At 54.2% G+C, this 21876-nt stretch overlaps 1 protein-coding gene across 1 annotated transcript; it reads right to left on the reverse strand.

Annotated features, from left to right (window-relative positions):
* Positions 1-2530: 2530 nt before the first annotated feature.
* Positions 2531-9519, reverse strand: NODAL (nodal growth differentiation factor). The gene is made up of 3 exons (XM_042908704.1): positions 9324-9519; positions 4529-5226; positions 2531-3099 (listed from the first exon to the last, which is right to left on the reverse strand). Exons 1-3 carry the CDS (start codon positions 9517-9519, stop codon positions 2947-2949), a joined length of 1047 nt encoding a protein of 348 aa, XP_042764638.1. The 3' UTR covers positions 2531-2946.
* Positions 9520-21876: the final 12357 nt, after the last annotated feature.

Raw genomic sequence — 21876 nt, forward strand, 5'->3', positions numbered from 1 at the left:
TAGGTGGACCCAGACGGTCAGTCACTTCGCGTGTCCGTTCTCAGCATTCGTGGAGCACTTTCTTTGTCTATCTGGCCTTGTATATACAGCGAGGTGACGTGTCCCTTTCCTCAGCAGCTTGGTGGTGAACAGGTGCTTGTGGAGCCGGACACGCCAGGGAAGGCCCTGTCCAGGAACCAGCCTCGCAGAAGCCCAAACAAGGGCTTTTCCTCTTTCTGAAGAGGGCTGCCTGTGCCCCCAGGAGCACTTGTTAGGAATGGGAGACTGGAGAAGGAGGCAAACCCCTAGTGGTGCTGCTGGAGTCACAACCGCTTCCCACATCCTGTGTAGCCCATGCTTCTGCTGCTCTCCCTTTTCGTTGTCCTTCCTTTTCTCCACTCCCACGTGCCACCGGGTCCACCCGCTTCCCCAGCCAAGGAGAGCCAGGCATCCCATTTTCCCCACTCAGCTACTGGCTTAGCACTACTCCAAGTACGATAGGCCTTTGGCTGGAGAGCAAGTTCAAATCCCTGTTCCGTAAAGCCCCTTCCTGGCCCCCAGGTTAGGGCTCCGTTCTTAGAGACGGTATTTCCTCCGGTTCAAAGCCTTACTGCAGGGCCCAGAGCATGAAGCAGTGTCTCTAGGCTTGACTCCAAGTGCCTCTGGCCAGGCAGCAGGGTGACCTACTACAGACAGGCCCAGTGCTGAGCTCCCAGCAGGGGTCAGCAAAACGTAGTCCACTCCTCTGCCTCCATCTACGCGCCTTGCCCGTGAGGTTTGTTCGGAGTCCGTAAAGCTGCTAACTAAACACTCCCACAAGCTGTGGCCACAAATAGCTTGAACTTTTGCTCTCCGGGCCCTAGCCGTAGAAGAAATGTTGGGGACCTATCTAGTGAGGAAGATGCTCTAAAGCCTTAGGATGGGATTTTTCCCTCCCAAGAACTTCAGTCTGGTAGCGAAATTGGGTCCAAACATTTGGTTCCAAAGTCCAGGCCTTGACCTAAAGGTAGGGGAGCAAAAACCTCGCGATTCAGGACAGTGTCCCTGGGGCGGCTCCGGAGACCAGAGCTGAGTTCTTGACGCAGCCACTTGTAGCTGTGGTCAGGCCTCTAGGCCGCCGCGGTCTCTCGCTTAGGAAAGCAGTGGGATGAAAGCTGGCCTCGCGAGGCCTCCCCACCTCTAATGCTTTCCGAGTAGAATCCAATGCAGAATCCTACTGTGATTCGGAATTGTGGTGAGGGCTGGTCTATTTCCACTCCAAGGAATGCACAGCTCAATCAGCTTTGTTGCTGAAACAGGGCTTCGAGGTTTCTCAAGCCCAGGCCTGGCTTCAGCTTAGCCAGCCGATGCTTAGGCCAGGATTACTACCTTGACTCCCAAGGCTGTGGCTGAGTCACGTCTTAAGTCAGGAGGGATTCCCACGCGGTGGGGATCATTCTGGAGCACGGGGACGGGCTTCTTGGGAAAGAGCAGCAGAACTACTGTAAACTCCCATCCCCAGTAAAACGCTCCCCCCCCCCCCCCCCCCCCCCGATCCCTGCCAAGCAAACAAAAATAGTCCGTTTTGGCAATGCTTAATGAGTCAACTAAAAGAAAAGCAGAATCGCTGCCTTTGGGGTCTTTTTATCCAAGAGGCAAAGACACGCTCTGTTTTTGTGGGAGAGCTTCCTATGAGAAAGCTTGGGTTCTTTCTGCTGTGCTGCTAGGCGGAGCCTGAAATTAAGCCAGACTTAGAACCCTGGGCTGATAAAGGTTGGATAAAGGGGGTAGAGCAGGCCTCACACGTTGTAGAGGGGGATGGGGATGAGGCCCAGAGGACAGTCCAGGACCTCAGGTCTGTGGCGCTTCTGCACCCACTAACAGACGTTTTACAGGAGTGCATTAGGATCCATCCGCTTTGATTTCACAGGAAGAGGTTGGGCAAGGAATTACTCGCCTGAGGTCACACGGCTTCTCAGTGGCTGAGCTGTGTGACCATAAGCCAAGTTCACCCGAGTCTTCGGCTACTTCACCCCTGCCGGATGGGAAGCTCCGGGGCCTCATTAACAGCACACAATGAGAGACCAAAGTGAATTGTCACCAACTTTAATAGACTCGGATTGTGTCTGCCCGAGCAGGCTGACGGGGATGACTGAGGGCTCCGCCACTATAGTCCAGTGTGGCCAGTTCAGAGTTCCTGCCTCTCCCTTCAAAGGCACCAGCTGGCCTAGGAGGATTTCACAATGGCTTTATTGTTTGTGCAACTCATTAGCAGAGACCCACTCCAGGGAGCCTCTGGACAAGGCCGACAGATTGCCACTGGCCAGCCTGAAAGATGCGGGGGCTCCCCTCAACCAGCCGGAGGCAATAAGCGCCAACTCTTTATTATTGTCTTTTAATTAATTTATTTTTTTAATTTTTGAAGTAGGCTTCACGCCCAGCGTGGAGCCCAAAGCCGGGCTTGAACTCACAACCCTGAGATTTAAGACCTGAGCTGAGATCAAGAGTAGGGCGCTTAGCCAAACCAACTTGAGCCACCCAGGCGCCCCTTGAGCCAACTGTTTTTAATTTAACACAGTGAACTCAATCTTGGCAGGGGTGGTCAAAGACCACTTTTGAGAATACATCAAAGTTATAATCTGTCCCACCTCAAAAATGAATGCACGTATGCCCCAACGTTTGCATATAATTTCTGGGGGTTCACAGGTTAAAAAGTCAAAGAACCCTTTGGCTAGTGCTTTTATTCACCACTGTCTCTTCAGTAAAGAGAAAACCCAACAAGGCTGCTTCCACAGGCTTGCCCTCTCTCCTGACGGCAGGAACCTTCCTTTACAGAGTGGGCGCCTTCCTCCTCACATCTGGCAGGCAGAGCAAACTTCCCCCCACTCTCCTCATTGGGTTAGACGGCTATCGTGTCTTCTAGGACCTTCCCGAACCTTCTAGAACCTTCCCAGGGTACAGGCAAATCCAGCTCCCACCAGGATCTCCTCAGAGGCACCCACATTCTTCCACAATCATGTCTTTGTGATGGTCTAGAAGGACCCTGCCATTGTCCACGTACAGCATGCTCAATGGCTTGGTCTTCACTGGGGCACAGCACGTAGAAGGGACTCGGTGGGGCTGGTATCGTTTCAGCAGGCTCTGGTGGGGGGAAATAAGTTAAAGTCAGTTTCTGGGTACAAAAACAGAAGAAAATGGTTTTCATAAAGGAATCAGCCTGCTAACACATCATAAAGTCTGACATGCAAAGTCTAACTTTACAGGCTGTTTAAAAAAAAAAAAAGGAGCTAAACAGAAGATTCTAAAAGCCGTCTCTGGGTAAAGCAGCAGCAAACTTACATGTCCTTCTATTGTTCTAGCCTAGCGTGCATACCAATTCCAAGAAACTCCTGGTTTAATTCCAGAAACATGAAGCAAAAGCGAGTCATGTGGAAATTCTTGTGGGATTTGTTTTGTTGCCCAGAGAAGGGCGAATGGAGTCAATAGGAGAAAAGGTAACAATCCCTTGGCACTCTGGAACTGGGCCCTGTCCCTGTGGTCCAGCGAAGTCTTTTCAGATCCGAGTGTTACCCGCGAGTTGCCAGTTGGGACTGTCTGGGTCTCTGCAGGCCCCCTTAATCATGCAGCAGGTAGGTTAGTGGCGAGAAGTCCCGGGAGAGGCTCAGGCCTCCGCCCAGGGAAGGTCCCACAGAGCTCTGGCCCCACCGGTGCTTCCCTTGCATGAGCTCAGCTCACATACTCCCCAGAGGCTCTGAATCCAAATATTAGGGTCACGATGTTAGGCCCGCTTCTCTGTTTTCTGCCTCTCATTCTCCCTTTGCTTTCCTCCACCACCTTCGAGACCTTAGGCTGATGAGTGTGGCACCTGGGGGTAGGCTCGGGCCTTCTCTACTGCAAAAAAACCCTCCTCTTTCAGGCAGCAAAAGTACAGTGGTGGAAACAGTATTATGCCAACCATGGCCCCATAAATGTGGCCCCCGTTTCATCAGCGAATCACAGACTTCTAGTAATGATAATACAACATCACACGTGCTGGTTATCTGCCCACAGATGTACATGGGTATACGTATCGTCTCCTTGAACCCTACGACATTCCTGTGAAACACGGCATTGCCGTCCCCATTTCACAGGTGGTAAAACTGAGGCTCAAAGAGACCAAGCAATTTGGTCAATATCACACAGCTAATCTGTAGGAATCAAATCCAGGTGTATTCCCAAAATCCAGATTCTGAACTCCCTTTCCTAGAAATCAGGGCCGAGGGGAAGCTGAGACCTTCTAGTCTATACCCCGCCACCCCTAATTTTACGAAAAGACAAGGAAGAAGTCCTAAGGGAGGGAGGTGTTCGAGGTTACCCGGTGGGGCATGACTCCTCGTAGGCCCCTCTGAGGCTGGTGCCACAGGCCATCCCTATATCCCAGCACAGCAGCTGGCACACTGTTGGTGCTTGGATAAGTGAATGAATGGACAGCAATGGGATGGCAGAGCTCGAGTCCTGTCCCCCGATCCGGCAGTATGGCCACTTCTCCCACAGAGCCCGCCGCCTCCCCTCCCTTGGCAGGGCTCCGCACCTGGATGTATGCGTGGTTGGTGGGATGGAACTCCTCCCCCACAGGGTTAGGACACTCGCCCTCACAACGGTAGGCGTTGTACTGCTTGGGGTAGATGATCCAGGAGCCCCATCCGATGAGGTTGAAGTCCACCTGGAACTTGACCTTCCGACACAGCTGGCTTCTGTCCGGCAAGTGGTGCCGGCGGTGCCTCCGGCCCCTCTCCTGGGAGAGCTGTCCCTCTCGGGCCCGCCAGGAGCTCTCCGCCTCCCACAGCAAGGTGGAGCCACCCAGCCGCCTCTGCTCCGGGGAGAGGTTGGAGTAGAGCACGAGGAGCGCACTGGCGACCGGCGGCACGGGAGGCCCCTGCGGACACTCTCTGGCCAAACTGGACGCCTGCTCCGCCAGCTCCCCAGGGTGCTTCAGCCACTTGGAGAGAGGCCTGGTCACCTCCAGGACCATGCTGCCTGAGGAAAAGGTCATCTGGGACAGAGGAACAGTGAACGAGTCCATCCGAAGACGCTCCCGGCAGTCGGCTGGGTCCTGCTCCGCATCCGGCTTTAGCTGGTGCAAAATCTCGATGGAGGGCAACACGCCAGGGGGAAGGTCCACAGGGCCGGCCAGCTGCAGCCGGAGCTCGGCCCACACCAGATCCTCCGCTTGGCTCAGGAAGGAGAAGTCAAAAGCAAAGGTCCAGTTCTGCCCATCGGCGTGCACATCTGGGTGGGGAGAAACCAGGAAGGAAGCAGGGTGAGTGGGGGCCCCCTGTATGCTCCCCAGAGCTCATGTTGCAGCCTTCACCTGACAGGGACCCTCTCAATCCTCACCCCAACCCTACGAGTTGGGAATGTGGAGTCCATTTTAGTCCCATTCAAATCGAGGCTCAGAGAGGTTAAATTACCTGCAGGAGGTGGCGGGGCCAAGAATTGACCCAGATTTGCCCAACCGCAAAGCCCACACTCCAAATTCCAGTTCTGCTGTTCCCGCTAAGACACCCCGCAGCCAGAGAACAGCTGGTAGACGCTGGATGCGTTCTCCCTGCTCTTTGGCCAAACCCTGAGCTTTCTGACCTAAACCTTGGGCTTCCCCTCACCCTGTGACCCTGAGCTCCCCAGACTCCGTTTTCTCATTGGAAACGGTGGCCTGATTCACGGGCACGTGGAAAGGCCCCGAACCTTCTTGGGAGGCCCAGGCAACAGAAGCCCAAGGCCGGCCACCCTCTCCTCCACCTATTCCTAAAGATGGAGGCAGAAACTTCCGGGGTTTTTGACAGCCTCACACATAGGGTTCTGTAGGCATTCTAAGCATGACTTTGCACTGACCTGGCAGTTTTCCAACCAGTGGGCTTTCCCATCTACCTGCAAGGTGCTCATCACCGCCCCCTGTCAGGTCATTCACACACCTGGGGCAGACACAGCCTGCACACACACAGCCCCCAGCCTGGTCCCAGCCCCCTCCCCAAGATGACAAAACCCAAAATGGATGAAACAGAATAGGGAAGCGTGTTCCATTCATCTTAGTCCCGGACTAATTTGGCCCAATATCTGGGAATAGCATGTATGTGCGCAGGCTAAAAGTGACCTTGAACTTGTTTCGAGCCCAGTTTCCTCTCCTTTGCAATGGGAATGGTCATGCCCTGCCCATCTCGGCCTCATCACAAGCTTTCATGGAAATAAAGAGGGTTGACCGTCTGTTGCTAAATAAAAGTCAGGGATTATTCATTCCTTAGAATAAAAACACTAACCCTTTTGCGAACAGATCTCAAGGGTAGTGACGATCTCCCGATTTGGGTCCACTCTGGGCAGACCGCACGACAGTTTCCTTTTTTTATTGCCTTCTAGAGCATCTTTGGTGACATGATGTAAGTGAATTTCCCTGAGAAATCCAGCCTGCGTTATTATAAGGAAGCAGTTTCCAGCTTCAGCCTCCTGGCAGCTTCTCCGAGCCCATCCCCAGAGGCTCTTCACTTAATTTCCACTTCCCTCCTCATTAGCACCTGTAGGGGGCAATAACCCGCCCCTGGCTAGCAACTCTCCCTGGAGGTGTGGGGAGGAGGGAGGCCTGCATTACCCATTGCCCACTGCAGCACCCCCTAGCCACCTGGGGATTCTGTGGGACGTGTAACAACTCCTGGCCACCTGCACCAGGAGTTAAAGACTTTTCATCTCAAGTATCCACAAACGGCCTTTTAGAGGAAGACATTCCAGCTCAGTGATCAAGAGCAGGGGCTCTCGTGCCTCCTGTGATGGTTCAAATCCTGCCACTTGCTGTTTAACACTGGGCAGGCTAGTTTCCTTCTCTGGGCCTCAGTTTCCTGCTTTGCAAAAGGGAGCCAGTGACAGTATCACCTCACAGAAGTGTTAGGATTCGCTGAGATAATGTGCAGAAAGTGTTTGGCCCAGCACAACCAACGTGCAATAGGTGTCAGCTGTCATCAACCACTTCCTTATTATTGCGGACGTCCAAGGTTAGAAACGAAGGTGTCCAGATAGGTAGTGAAAGACCCGGACAGAAGAGCAAAGTCAGCCATTACCAGGATGGACAATGTGTATGGAGCGCTCCTTCCCAGTGGGGCGGAGTCTCTGACTCCATGACCCCAGCCCCAGCCAAGGGGTCCGTGGGACACAGTGCTGATAGGTTCTCTTAGATCGGTCTCTGGTTCTTGTTAGGATAGGGGTGCCTAATCTTTTGGGGGTCACCGATGCTTGCTACAAGCCAAGAATGCTCTCCCCAGGAAAGAAAGCATCTCCCACTTCTACAGCAAATGTGACTTGTTGGTATCAGGTATCAGGAAAGGGTTCGTGGACACCCTGAAACCTATCCACGCAACTCAACAGAATCGGCCACACAGGCCCCAGGGATATTCTTGACCCGCGTCCAATTCTAAAGAAGAAAGTGGTTGGGCCCATGCCCTGGGGGTTCCCTCACCCTCAAACAGGATGCTGAGGCCGAGTTAGGATTCCGGGCTCCGTAGGAAAGGAGGGTGTGGGTATGACGCTAAGTGTCCACTCTACATTATTACAAACTAGCAGTTAATTGCCACTCATTGCCTCCCGGGCCAAGCATTGTCTCTTTGAATCCTCCCCACCATTATCACGGTTTCGCAGATGAGAGAAAACTGAAGGTCCACAGCCCCAGACGAAGATGCAAACGCAATTTGGTTAGACTCCAACACCCCGTTTCCCGCTTTACAGGTGCGGCATGACAGATAAACCCAAGAGGGAAAGGAGCAGTTAGACCATCCCTTCTCCACCCGTGTCCCTCCAGGCAGGCTCCTCTGGCTGCTTTCAAAAACTGAAACCAGTTCACAACACTGCGAACGTGCTTAAAGTCACTGTACATTTTAAAAACAGTAAAATGGTAGGTTTTGTCATGTATATTTTGCCTCATTCACACACAAATGAGGCAGAAGGAAAGCCAGCCCCCGGTTTTACAAAAGGGGAAACTGGTTCTGCAAGGGATACACCAGGAATTGGGAAGCAGGGTTTGAGGGAACTGAACCCAGTTTTCCAGTCTCCCAGACTCTCAAACCACCACGAACCTTCCGGAACTCTCCAGAAGGAGAGAGTGAACTGAAGAAGGGCACTCTCTGCCCCTTTGCCCAGCCTCCTCCCCACACCAGCTTTCCAGTAGAGGCACTGAGCAGAGCCCTCCAGTAATTTTCAAGCCCCTCGGGTTAGCCCCTCGGGTGTCCCTAAATCTGGCTGATCCCCAGATGACCCTTCAAGAGGGGTCATCGGCTGTCTGACCCCAGACGTGGCAGGCCAGGGAGCTAAGAGCCCCCACCCCCGCACCCGACCAAAGGGCTGGCGGGTGGCCAATTAGGTCAGATGATCGGATGTGGATTGCGCCCCAGCGTGGGGGAGGGCCGTCTGGCCCCAGCCGGCAGAGGGAGGCACAGGCCGGCGCAGGGCGGCAGGGGTCTGCCCCCGACCCCAGGAGTCAGGATGTGGATTGCATGGGGCAAGGGAACCCCCGCGGAAAGGGTCCCTCCACTCAGCACCCACCTGTCCGTCGCGCCCGATGCCCAGAACGCCCTGCCCCGACTCCGAGGGTGAAACTCCCGCGTCACCACGGTCGCTGAGCGTTTCCCCAAACCAAATCTAGGCCCCGAACCCGGTACTACTCGGGACACTGGCACCTTCCCAGCCTGGACTCGAGTCCCCAAGCCTGCCTCAGTTCCCGACTTCGGGGCACTCCGCCTCTAGTGCCGTATCTCTGAACTATAATCCCGGATGTTTGTTACGCGCTCGGTGCCGGGTTTCGAAGTTCGCGGTCAGCCTCCGGCATCCATTCACCCTGACGCGCGAAAAGAAATTCGACAGAACGTATGTAGCAATAATAACGACCACTTATTACCATGCCTGGTTTTGTGCTAAGCGTTTTATGTGCTTTGTCACCTGGCGCTCGCCACACTTTTATAAGGGAGGGACTGCTGTCCCCATTTCACGGAAGCGCAAACCGAGGCGCCCGGAGGTTACGTAGTTGAACAAGACCGCATCGTCGACTGGCGCAATCGGGCTCCCACCCTCCAGCGCTGCGCTCTACCCACCCTAAACCAAGGCCCAGAACGCAGGGGTCTCCGCCCCGGGGCCCTTCCGGATGCCAGAATCCCCTCCACCCGCCGACCCTGCGCGCCGAGCCAGTGCCGACGCCGGTGCCACCCCAGACCTGGACCCCCGATGCTCCTCCCTCCCAGCGCAGAGCGCCCTCAGCGGCGGGGTCCCCAGCCCGGAGCCACCCTCCCGCAGCATTTCCCAGCGCCCTCCCGGAGTCCCAAGGCGCCCCCGGGGCTCGGCGGGGCTGCGCAGCCTACCTTGCGCCTGCAGGCTGCGGATGATGTCCGCCCGGGGCAGCGGGTCACGGTAGAGGCTCAGCATGTACGCTAGAGGGGACGGCGACGAGGGCTGCCCCCGCGTACGGAGGGGCGACGGGGCCACGGTCGCGGCGCCCGCCTGGAGCAGGGCCCACCAGGCGTGCAGGAAGAACCAGGGCAGACGGGGGGCTTGCATGGTGGGCTGGCTGGGCCCGGACGGCGCCTCCGCCCCCTTTTATCCTAGGCCTTCGCTGCCGCCCCGCCCTCTCCCTCCTTCCCTGGGGGAAGCCTTGGGATCCTGTACCTCCCCCCCCCCCACCCCATCCAGGGGGGTGGCCCCCAGAGGGACCACCTGCTGCGGGAGGGCCAGACCTGAGCCTGGGAAGGAGGAGACCCGCTGAGCTAGAGGAGCCCTTAGGTCCCGCGACCCTCTAGTTTGCCGCGTTTGAGGACCCTGGCACTCTGCTACTTTAGATACTCCAGGCCATGTTTCTGAGGCCCTGGTAAACTCCTCACCCTCAGACTGGCAGGTCACAATTGTGGCTTCCTTGCTCTGCCTTAACCTCGGATCCCTGCCCTTTCCTGTTTCTTCAAGCTCCAAATGGATGTCTGGCTCAACAGCAGCAGGTAGGGAATGACAGTGCATCCTGGAGGCTCTCAGGCCAGGTGAGGCCCCAGGCTGACCTGCGATGCTCCCCCCGCCCCACCCAGCCTGGCCAGGTGCCAGCCTTCCGGGCCTTCACCCAGATGGCCTCCTGGAGCACTCCTGGCCTTAACTGGCAAGGCCTGTCTGAATGGCTCTGGGAAACCAGGGGCGACGGTACTGGGAGTTGCTGGAACCAAGAAGGTGAGCTCCGGAGGAAGGCCCCTGGGGACCTGCCTCAGACAGGGATGGAAGTGTTCTCTAGAAGGCAAAGGGCACAAGTGACCAGGATGAAGGACAGACTTCTCCATCAGAAAGGGGAAGTGTTTCAGCAGAAGCCGGAGCCCGGGGCATAGCTAACAGGGTGATCCCGGCCCCTGAGAGTGGAGCACGTGTGGTGGGCGTCATCCCAGTGATTTCAGGAGAAAGGTGTGTCCTGTGTTGTCCATGGCCTGCAGTCCCTGTGTGGCCTGGCAGTTGCCCCCCGGGGGACCTGGGTTTCAGCTCAGGGCCTCTCATTTCCCTTTCTCTGGGCCCTGCTTTCCTCAGCTGCTTGGGAGTGATCCTCATGCGGCCTCCCTTCCGGGTGCCGTCACATCAGAGCTGGAACTACCTGTAAAGAAATATAAATCCCTGCCCCTTGTCAGGCCCCAGCTGTTTCCCTCAGCACAGGAGGGCTCCTCCTCCCCACGTCCTTTCTTAGCCTGGGCGACATTTACTGAAATGCTCTGTGCTGGGCCCACGTCCAGGCCTTTCACAGGACGCTCCAGCTCCAAAGAACCACAGGCTCGGCCCGGAGCAGGTACAGACAGTGGAAGGAGGCCCAGCAGGTTCAGCTGGGAGCTCCAAACTTGGGGGGTGAAGGGGGGGGCAGGTAGCTGGGGTGGAGCTGGTCCACCCAGCAGGAAGGAACCTCACTGCCACCGGGAAGAGAGTGGGGGAGGGGCGGGGGACAGCGAGGGGGAGCGGCAAACCATGGGACCCGGACAGTCTGCTCTACCAGCAGCTTTTAGTTCCGTAAAGCTAAGGACCGCCTTGTTTGTTGTGTTTTCACCATTGTACACATTATAGTTGGGATCCCAAAAATCTTTGCTAAATGAGTAAATCAGGGAATGGCACTGTGTCCGGACTTGCCCGAAGACAAGTGTCACCCGGGGTGTTTGTTAAACTATTGACTCCTGACCTCTAGAATTAGAATTTGGGGAGAGGGCTTGGCCATCTACATATTTAACAAGCACCCCATGATTCTTACCAGACAACCTTGAGAACCTGGGTGGCCTGGAGTTCTCGTCACAGTTTGGACCCCCGCTCCCGGGGTTCAGGTTCCTCATCTATAAAACATTACTGGAGATCCTCCTTCCATACGGATTAAATGAAACCATTGTGAAAGTGCCTTGCGGACTCCAAACCCTGGTGTATTTGTGAGTCCTCATGTGTGTGGATATTATTATGCTCCATGGCTGTCATTCAAATTTCCCAGCGTGGGAGCTTGCCGGTTCTGGATTGTTCATCCCAGCCCTCGCATCAGACCCTTCCCCAGGGGCAGAAGGCAACCCTCCTGCGGGTTGTGAATATACAGATAAAAAAACAATGACAGATTGTGGTTAGTGCAAGGGAAACCCCTGACAAGGACATGGGAACCAAGAATGGCAACACAGGGGAGTGCCTATAGCTAGACAGAGGTACAGGAATCCGCCTCCCCCAAATCCAGAGCTCCCCAGTCCCCACGTGACCTAGAATCCAAGTGGTCCCTGCTTCAACAGGGACATTCAGCAGTCTTTACCCACCAAGGTTGGAAAAGGAACAACAAAGAAGATACATCTACTTCTCATAGTGGACCAGGAGCTCCTTGAAATTAAGGAGAACACTTTATTCATCCTGTGTCCCTTGCACTACGTGACACATGGGAGGTCCTCGATAAACCTTTTAGCTAAAGTGAATGATGATGGCAACAGCTAACATTTATTGAGTGCTCAAAGCAGTTGGCACTCTGCTAATCACTGAGCTGATTTTATCATCACCCCTACTTCAGAGATGAGAAAACAGAGGCTCAGAAGAAACATGGTAATTGGCTCAAGGCCACAAATTTACAGGTGGGAACAGCCAGTACGTGAAGGGCAGGTCTCTGCTTATCACCTAAACCGGTGCTTTGAGCCTTACTGCTTCCCCGTAGATGAGAGGGTGAACGTGTGCCTTGTACTAGGACTTAAAAAACTCTCAGTCTTACCTTTCCCAGGGTCCAGGAGCGGCAGACAGAGCTCCTTCCTGATGTGTATTGGCCCAGAGCCACGTAGGGGCCTGGAATCGCTCTCTGACCAGCAAGAGCCACTCTGTCAAAGCCCATCCGTCACGGATCTTTCTGCAGCTCCGGCACCCCAGAAGAAACCGAAACTGTCACCCCTTCGGGACAAAGGCTAACGGTCCTCCTTCTCATTTTTAAAGGGTATTTGTCCGTCCAGGATCTGTTTCCTGCAGGAAGGACCAGAACTGCCCTCTTCCCAGGCGGGGAGTGACACCTTCTCGCTTCCCCTGCCCCAGACGGACTGGCCGACGGATTACCTGACCTGGGAGATAACCTCTCAGGGTCGTTCCAGCTGCCTGGAGGAGGGAGAGCAAAGTCCCTCGCGGTTCTTGAATGCTTTCCATCAGGCTGTTCCACACCCTTCCTCTACATGAGTAACATATGTGGCATGGTTAAGTGCTGGGGCCGTGAGGTCAGGCTGCCAGGAGGCAGAGTCGCATCTGGCAGTTTGTGGATTCATTCGTTGAACAAACCTGCTTTTCTTCCAGTGAGTCTACAGCAGGTTAACTGCAAAAGCTAGATTTTCTCGGGGGGCTAGGCAAGAAGGCATTTCAGTGCTGCACATATTTAATGAGCATTTTTTTTTAATGTTTATTTATTTTTGAGACAGAGAGAGACAGAGCATGAATGGGGGAGGGTCAGAGAGAGGGAGACACAGAATCGGAAGCAGGCTCCAGGCTCTGAGCTGTCAGCACAGAGCCCGACGCGGGGCTCGAACTCACAGACCGTGAGATCATGACCTGAGCTGAAGTCGGACGCTTAACCGACTGAGCCACCCAAGCGCCCCTTAATGAGCATTTTCTATGTGCCAGTGTGACATTGGCTATCTTACTTTCCCAGCACACCTCTGCATTTCACGTGCCCTTTTTTCTGCATGCATGTTTCCATCGTATCCCCCTGGTGAACTGCTTAATTACCAACACACCTCTTAAAACTCCCTTCCTCGGGGTGTCTGGGTGGCTCAGTCGGTTAAGCATCTGACCTTGGCTTAGGTCATGATCTCACAGTTCTTGGGTTCAAGCCCCGCGTCGGGCTCTGTGCTGACAGCTCAGAGCCTGGAGCCTGCTTCGGATTCTGTTTCCTCTCTCTCTTTGTCTCTCACGCTTTGTCTCTCTCTCCAAAATAAATAGTAAACAATTAAAAAAATTTTTTTTCGAAAGTCCCTTCCTCTGTAGACCTCTCACCAACTCCCCAGCAGTTGAGCAGAGGACACTTCTAAGTATGACACTGATAGATCGGTTGCCCAGATTCTCTTCAGTGGCTGCCACTGGACTGTGAATTCCCAAGAAGCAGGGATGGCTCCTGACTCACTTCTCCTGAGGCGCTAGCCGCTGGTTCATGGCTGAACTTTGCTTGCTGTGATTTGCGGCATAGATGAATGAATCCAATAGTGGAAATGGTGGCTCTAAACACAGGCTCTTGGCTTCCACTGTGGCTCTCTGTGATCTGGAGATAGAGACCCCGCCCTCCCCACCCCCACAATGCCCTTGTTCCCCAAATGCACTCCAGCCCCATGGAAGTACCGACCCTTCCCCCAAAGTACAAAGCCATTCTTCCTCAGTCCAGAGTAATTTTGCCCCTTCTTCATTCACACAAGACACTCCTGTTTATCCCAGTGTCCAGCTTAACGGTTTCCTCTTCCACAAGGGCCTTCTTACGTGGTCTCTCGCCCCCTGCAGGCTCTGATCCGAGCCATTCTCTGTTGAAGGTTGAGGTCCTCGAGCCCTTAGGAGTTTTCCACCAGGGAGCCTGCTGCCTGGCTCACTTTGCATTCTTCCTCCTTAGCAAAGGGTTTGGCGCTAAGTGGACGTTACAAACCATGCCTGTGGCCAGCCTTGGCTTATAGCACTCTTTTGTCTACTCCCAACAATGTTTTGCAACGTTTTTATTTAAATCGCCAACACAAAAAAATGCTTTCGATTTTGAATAAAATAGTTTTGCCTCTTTTTAAAGTAATCTGTACACCCAAGGTGGGGCTCAAACTCACACCCCTGAGATCAAGAGTCCCATGCTCTACCGACCAAGCCAGCCAGGTGCCCCTGAATAAAATAGTTTTATTTCATCATTTGAGAACTGGAAAGGTCTTGACCCTCATTTCAACGTGGCAAGTGTTCCCTAAAGCTGAATAGTAGCTGCTTTCTTTAGGCAGGGTCTGTTCTCTACACGCCACAGTCCCCAGCTCTCCTTAACGTACTATACCCATCTGCCCGGCCCCCAGGACATATGAGTTTGAGACCCCTGCTGTAGGTTGGATGAGAAAAAGACACTCTGGAATCAGTTAGGAGACACGGACTCGGGAGTTTTCTCCCCAGGGACTAAGCCACAGACTGTGGGTACCCGGCCCAGGCTGGATAAGCTAGAAATAATCTATTATTTAGTAAGTGCTTGCCATAATGTGCTTGCATTATCTAATTTACCCTTCCTATCCCTGTGAAACAGACGGGATATTTACTCCCATTTCACAGGTGAAGAAACTGGCATGGAGCTTGCTCAGGACCGAACGCCTAGCAAGTGGTAAAGCTATGCTGGACCCTAAGTTATTCTGATCCTGGAAGTGATACTGGACACGACCACACCCAACGCAGTCATTTCCTAGCCCCCTTGCACAGAGAGGCCTCTCCGGGCTTACCCCATCTCAGCTGACCTCCTGCACTCTGTCATATCACCATGTTCCTTTCTTCCGTGCTCAGAAATTGATTTGTTCGGTGCTGTTCATTTTTGTCTGTTCCCTCCCACTCTGGGCATTAAGCCAGATCCACTGTCTGTTCAGTTCACCACTGAACCCCCCGGGGCTTGGCACAGTTCTGACACATGGAAGTGCTCAGTACATATTTATTGAATGAATACATTGAAGCCGGTCCCTGGACTGGGGGGCACAGAGGTAAGATAGCAAGGATGGGGAGATGCTGCTTGATCCGGTGGCCACAGGTAAGCCCCACAGGTCACCAGCTTCCTCTGGTTCCAAGTTCGTCCATCTCACTGTCCTCAGCACGTGGTGGTGGGGGGGGATCATAGTAGATGTTCAATAAATGCTCAGTATCCCTCTCTTAGCATGCTGATGTTTTACATCAGCAACAGAATGCCTCCTTAGTGCTCCTGGCTCCTTAGGGCCACGATTCACGTTAGGGAGTCCTGTATGCCACCCTCTCACTTCCATTCTGGCTCCGGATCCTTTCACGAGCTGCGTGATCTGAGCAAGGCTGGCATCACCCTCGTAGAGGGGGACCAGCCTGACGTAGTACAGCTGGTAGGGGCCAGGCCTGTCTGACTCGGGGTCTCATGCTCCCTCCAGCCCCGGCTCTCCTTCCCAACCCCTCCTGGGTAGAGCCCAGACTCAACTTGTGCTTCCCACAGGGTCAGGAGGTGAAGGCTCAGCCCGCCCTGGGAAACAAACAAAGAGACCACCAGGAGGATCCCTCTCCTCCCACTGGGAAGCTTCTCAGAGATTCCCACAGCCCAGCCAGCCACCCCTGCCTCCTGCCTCCCGCCTCCCACCTCCCTATGTCCTCCCACTGAGACTCACTGGTGCTGAAATTGGGCTGGAGTTGGATGACACAACCTAGTCTGGGGCTGGAGAGCCTGTGCGAGTGTGTGTGTGTGTGTGTGTGTGTGTGTGTAGGGCAAGGAAAAGAATCAGAACTAAGGGCAAGCACTCAAGGGAGCACATACTGTGGGAATAAGGAGTGCTTAGGGAGTTCCCCCCCCCGGGTGCCAGGCATGGGCTATGCTGAGAGATCTATGTGCACTAGGACTTGGGGTCTCCCTAAACTGATCGCAGTAATCCCCTGGAGCGCTTAGTAAAGATAAAGGGAGCCCCAAGAGTCAGGGTGCACTTGTAGTGCTCTTTGAAATGTTAACCACGTCAAAAGTATAAATGATAGAAACTTACAAAAACCATCCTTTGATAAGTGTAATTCTTTAAATTCCTCTTGTACTTATTTGGTTCCGTGGATTTTTAATAAGGCATTTTAAATTTAATTTGGTCGTTTCAGTCAACATTTGCTATCTCCCAAAAAACACAACATGAAAATTTCATTACTTGAAATTGAAAACAACCCAAATGTCCATCGGTGGGTGACTGGATAAACAGATTGTAGCGTATCTGTACATCGGAATGCTACTTGACAATTAACTTGAAACAGGCAATGAGGATGGCTCTCAAAATAATGATGCTGACTTAAAGAAGCCAGACAAAAGATAGTGTATACTGTTTGATTCCATTTCTGTCCCATTAAAAAAACATTTTTTTAACGTTTATTTATTTTTGAGACAGAGAGAGACAGAGCATGAACGGGGGAGGGTCAGAGAGAGGGAGACACAGAATCCAAAACAGGCTCCAGGCTCTGAGCTGTCAGCACAGAGCCGGACGTGGGGCTTGAACTCACGGACCGCGAGATCATGACCTGAGCCGAAGTCGGACGATTAACGGACTGAGCCACCCAGGCGCCCCATTTCTGTCCCATTTTAGGAAATGCAAACTAGTGATTGCAGAGAAGCGGTGCAGAATGTGGCTCAGGGGTTGTCTAGGAGGAGAGGAGAGACGGACAAATTACAAAGGGGCACAAGGGAACGTGCGGGCGTGATAAATACATTCAGTGTCTTGATTGTAGGGATGATTGTGTAGTATGTCAAAGCTTACCGAAATGCACACTTCAAATATTCGCAGCTGTTGTGTATCAATCATACCTTACTACAGTTGTAACAACGGGGGCAGCTGGCTGGTTCAGTCACCAGAGCATGTGACTCTCGAGCTCTGGGTTGTAAGTTCGAGCTCCACGTCGGGTGTAGGGATTACTTCAGAAAATATTTAAAAAAAAGGAAAATACGGTTGTGACGATGGATGCAAACATAAGAAACCTTCGAAATATGAACATTATTATTCAAAATCCGTAAGACTAACTACACGTAAAAGAAAATTAAGCTGCAATGTTCTTTGTAAAGTTGTAGCATTTATGGTTCTGGAATAGAAGTGTATGTAACAGACTATACTTCCGCTAAAGCTTCAAAGGGCACTAAGACTTTTGGAACATCAAAGTCCGCCAGCTCTATAGATTCACTTGGCGAGTCTTAATAAGTGAGACGGAAAACAGCACCATTTATTTCATTGTCTTTTTTTTTTTTCTTTCTCTCTCTTCTGTCTTTCCACAAACCCACAAGCGTGGCGCTGCTGTCGGCTTTCTCTACAATTGAGGGGTCTGAGGCTCAGAGGGGCTGGGTGCGTTGTCGTTAAAAGCAGTGCTGGGATCCCGGTCCCGGGAAGTCTGACGTCAAAGCCTGCGCTTGGGGTAACTCAGGCAGGGTGGGGGGACTTGTATTTCCAAACTCCACCAAGCCCTGTGCCCCGTTAGCTGCTGACCACAAGGCTGGCCAAATCCCAGGCTGGTGCCTCCCCCACTCACATCAAAGGGCCCCAGACTTCAAAGGCAAGTTGAGGGGAGATGCACATACCTGGCTTGCCCAGGAGAGCCCAGGAGAGCTAATATGATTAACCAGAGACCCAATGGGGCAGGAAGAGTCTTCACGGAGCAGATAATTCAATGGAAGGAACTCGAAAACATTCTCACCCACCACCCACCCTCAGCATCTTTCATTCTGTGGCTACTAACACTCTAGACACCTGGGAATTAGGGGTGAGGTGGGGGCTATACCAAATGTGTGTCCATTCCATAGACGGAAAAACATGCTGGAAAGCAATTGTTTACCAATTTTGTGCCAGGCATAGTGCTGAGTGTTTTGGACACATGCCTCACATTGTATTCTGTAAGTGTAATTATTCCCATTTTACTGATGGAAAAACTGAGGCTTGGATGGCTTAAACACTTGCCCGAGTTCAAGTCGGTACTAAGCAGCTGAGCTGGTATTGGAACCCAGGTCCGTTTTGATGCTAACCCTCATTCTCTATCCTATCATTTGGAAGAGGACAAAGAGCTAAGACCCCAGGGTGCTCTTCCGGTCTTTCCTTCACTCCGGTGCGAGGGCGACAGACACAGGAGGTGGCACTGTGCCTGGCTGCCCACTTACCACATTCGCATCTTTGGGGGACAGGGACTGGGTAATCGTCCCCACGATTTGAGATGTTATAAATCTATAAGACCCCTCACATCCCCACCCCATCCCTTGGCTCCCCTTGTCCGTCCTCCCTGTGGACTGCACCCTCAGAACCATGTTCTTTCCCTACTGGGAAGATTTAAGATCCCAGGACCCTGTTTCTGCCTGTACCTGCCTCAGGTGCTGAGCTGCCCTAGCAGGGCTGAAGGGACTGGTAAGTAAGACCTACAGGGCCCCGCCCTGGGCGGCATCCCTCCAAGAAACTCACGACCCTCAGGGGGCCTGCACGGGGAGAAGGTTTTGGTTTAAATTAGTACCAATTACACTTGTGGTAGTTTGCGGGGAGGGGAAGGGAGTTGGGACACCTAAGATCTCTCAGCTCAACCCAGACCAACATGTGGCCTTGGCCAGGGCACATGGCCTCATGGAGCCTGTTTCTGCATTTGGCCTGGTTCCAGGGCCCTTACATCATGCCCCCTGTTACGCACCTCCTCTTAGGCTATGAGCTGCCAGGGGACAGAAGTCTCCTTTGACCCTGCGCCCAGTGCCCTGTGTACAACGGGTGCTAATAAATGAGGCCACAAAGGGCACTTTCCTTGTCAGAGAGCTTGCTTTCCGCACGAAGGTTGGTTGGTTGTTGTCATAGGGAGGTGGCCCAGGCAAAGGAAAGGAGCCCCCGCTTTGGAGGAGTCAAACCTGTGCCCGTTAGCCTGAGTGCCTGCCTCTGGTTCACTTCTGTGTTTGTGGAGAGGGTCTTAAAGGGATGTGAGGGGGAGGTCGGCCTCGCACATCTGGCACTGTGTGGGTACAGCTGACACGCCCAGACGTCACGGCGAAGGCCAGGGAGTGATGAGCGCGGGCGCCCTGCGGGACCCGCTCCCGGGGCAGGGGAGGGGGGGAGCATGCCAAGGACCACCCCAGTGACTCTGCCAGCAGGCCCAGCTGCTGCAGCATGCCAGGGGACAGGAGGCCAGAGGCAGCGGTGAGTGTCCCTCCGGGGCCGTTCTAGCGGGGAACGCTCCCTCCCCAAGTCCCAACCTGAGCCCGCTGGAAGCCGTGGCTGCCCTGTGGGTTCCGCCCAGAACTTGGTGCCCCCCTGAGGCATCTCCCCAGCCCTGCGGGTCCCGGGAGCCCCACCAAACGGGGGCAATCCGAGGTGAGCCCCTGCTTGGGCAGCAGGGGGGTCAGGGCTGTGGGGGCAGCTGGATGTGTGCCCCTCCTACCACCCCATCCCCACCCTGGGCCTCTGTCCAGTAGCCTAATTCTCCTGCTGCTGGCCTGGAGGCGTGGCATGTACCTGCTCTGTGAAACGGGACGGGCAGGATGAAGTCCTAGTTCAGGGCCATGTGCAGAGCCCCCACTTGGTGCCAGGCTGGCTCTGGAGTGGGGGCAGGACAGTCAGGGTGGGTCACACACACCCCCACCCCCCTTTTGTCCTCTTCAGTGCTTCCTACCCCAGAAGCTGCTGCCACCCCTGGGCTCAGGGAGAGCAGGGGCCCTCCCCACTGCCCTCCAGCCACAGGGGAGCCCAGGCGACAATAGCAGGTGCCGCACCGTGCCCCAGCGCACCGGAGGCTGACCCAGCGACAACGCGGGGTTGACTCCGCTGGTGCTCACAGCTCCACAGGATGGGCCCTGAGAGGTCAGGCCCCTTGCTTGAGGTTATGGAGTTACCCTGAGGCCAGTGAAGTGTAAGTTTCAGACCCTTCTGAGGCTCCCCCTACCCTCTTTTGTATTTGTGCTTTTGTATTCTTTCTCTTAAAGCCTCCCTCCCCCAACAGTATGAGGCTCAGGCCCCTGCAACAAATGATCTCTCTTGGGTACCTCCTCGGTCCGCTGGCCACCGTCACGCTGCCCAGGGTGCGTGGGGGTCAGGGACTAATGGAGATGGGGAGCCTGACAAGGAGGGAAGGGCACCCAGACCCGGTCAAGGGGCTTACATGACCTCGCCATGATTCTGGGCTTCCCGTGACTCCAAACATCCTGCCACTGCCTCCCCCCTCCCCCGCCCCCTTTGCCCGCTGTGGAAGGAGCCAGCTTGGGCAGAGCCCTCGTGTTTTCCTCATCAGAGGGAGGGCCGGGCATGACAGGGGTGGCTGCGGAAACCAGGGTGAAACGGGGTGGAGCAGAAGAAAGAGGTTCTGGAAAGCCGCTGGGTCCCGCAGCCCTGCCAACGTCGGCCCCTCATCCCATCAGCGCCCTGACACCCCATCTTCACAGCTGCCCCCCACCCCCTTCCAGATGCTTCTTCTCCTCACAGCCAACTCGTTGATGGGTGCTGCCTCCCCACAATCCCTGCCTCCCGGTCACTCCCTCACCCCCAAGAGTGCCTCCCCCCATCACCCCCACCCACCGCGGAACCTGCCAAGCCTGGGCCGTGGGGCACGGTGTAGCCAAATTGGTTCTAGGTCATGATCTCACGGTTTGTGAGTTCGAGCCCCGCGTCAGTAGGACTCTGCTGTCAGTGCAGAGCCTGCTTGGGATCCTCTTTCTCTCTTTCTCTCTGCCCCTCCCCGGCGCATGTGCTCTCTCTCTCTCTCAAAATAAATAAACTTAAAGAAATGACCTCCGTAGAGAGGCCTCTCCCCACCACCCTGTCCAAAGATGACTCCCCCCGACACTCCCTCAGATCCCCCTGTATTTTTCCTTCAGAGCCGCTGAGGCTACATCTTGACTCGGAGGGCTATTGGTTTATGTCTGCCTCCTCCCCCAGACTGTAAGTCCACCAGGCCTGGTGGATTTACTGTCTGTGTTGTTCTGCATCTGTACACTTAGCACGATGTTGAGTTCACAGTGGGCACCCAGGAAACACCCGTTGTGAGGGAGGGGAGGAGAGGCTGGCTGCTGAGGCTGTACCTCCGCCGTCTGTCCAGCAGGTGGCCTCCCAGGACAGAACATCATCAGCCCTCGCATTCCAGGATGCTCCCTCGGGGGCCCAGGGCCCCCCAGGGGGAGATGTAAAAGGCAGGTGTGGGAGCCAGCCTGCCCTCTGTCCTTCTTGGACACTTGTGGCTCTGCATCGTGGTTATTTTTACCCACATCTCCTGCAGGGGGCTGGTGGCAACTTAAGCCAGAGACCAGATCTAACCCATTTTTTTTGCCTTGGTGACCATGCAGAGCTCGGTAAACCAATGACAAGTGGGAAAAGGAGGTGACTTGGTCCTGTGGAGAGGCTCTCCTCCCGATGGTTAACGTTAAGGCATTGGAGCCCAATTGCCTGGGTTCTAATCCTGGCTCTGTTGCTTACTAGCTGTGAGATTTGGGGCAAGCTCATTAACCAATCTGTGCCTCCTTTTCTGCAAAAGTGAGACTTGCACTTGCCACAGAGGGTCATTGTGAGACCAGAATGAGGAAATGCGTAGAAAGTATTTAGAATGGTTCCCAGCGTGGAATCAATGCTCGGTGAATGACAGCTTTTATTATTTTTTTTTTTTTAATTTTTTTTTTTTTTACATTTATTTATTTTTGAGAGGCAGAGAGAGACAGAGCGTGAGCAGGGGAGGGGCAGAGAGAGAGGGAGACACAGAATGTGAAGCAGGCTCCAGGCTCCGAGCTGTCAG

This window comes from Panthera leo, chromosome D2 (assembly GCF_018350215.1).
Source record: "Panthera leo isolate Ple1 chromosome D2, P.leo_Ple1_pat1.1, whole genome shotgun sequence".
Classification (NCBI taxonomy): domain Eukaryota; kingdom Metazoa; phylum Chordata; class Mammalia; order Carnivora; family Felidae; genus Panthera; species Panthera leo.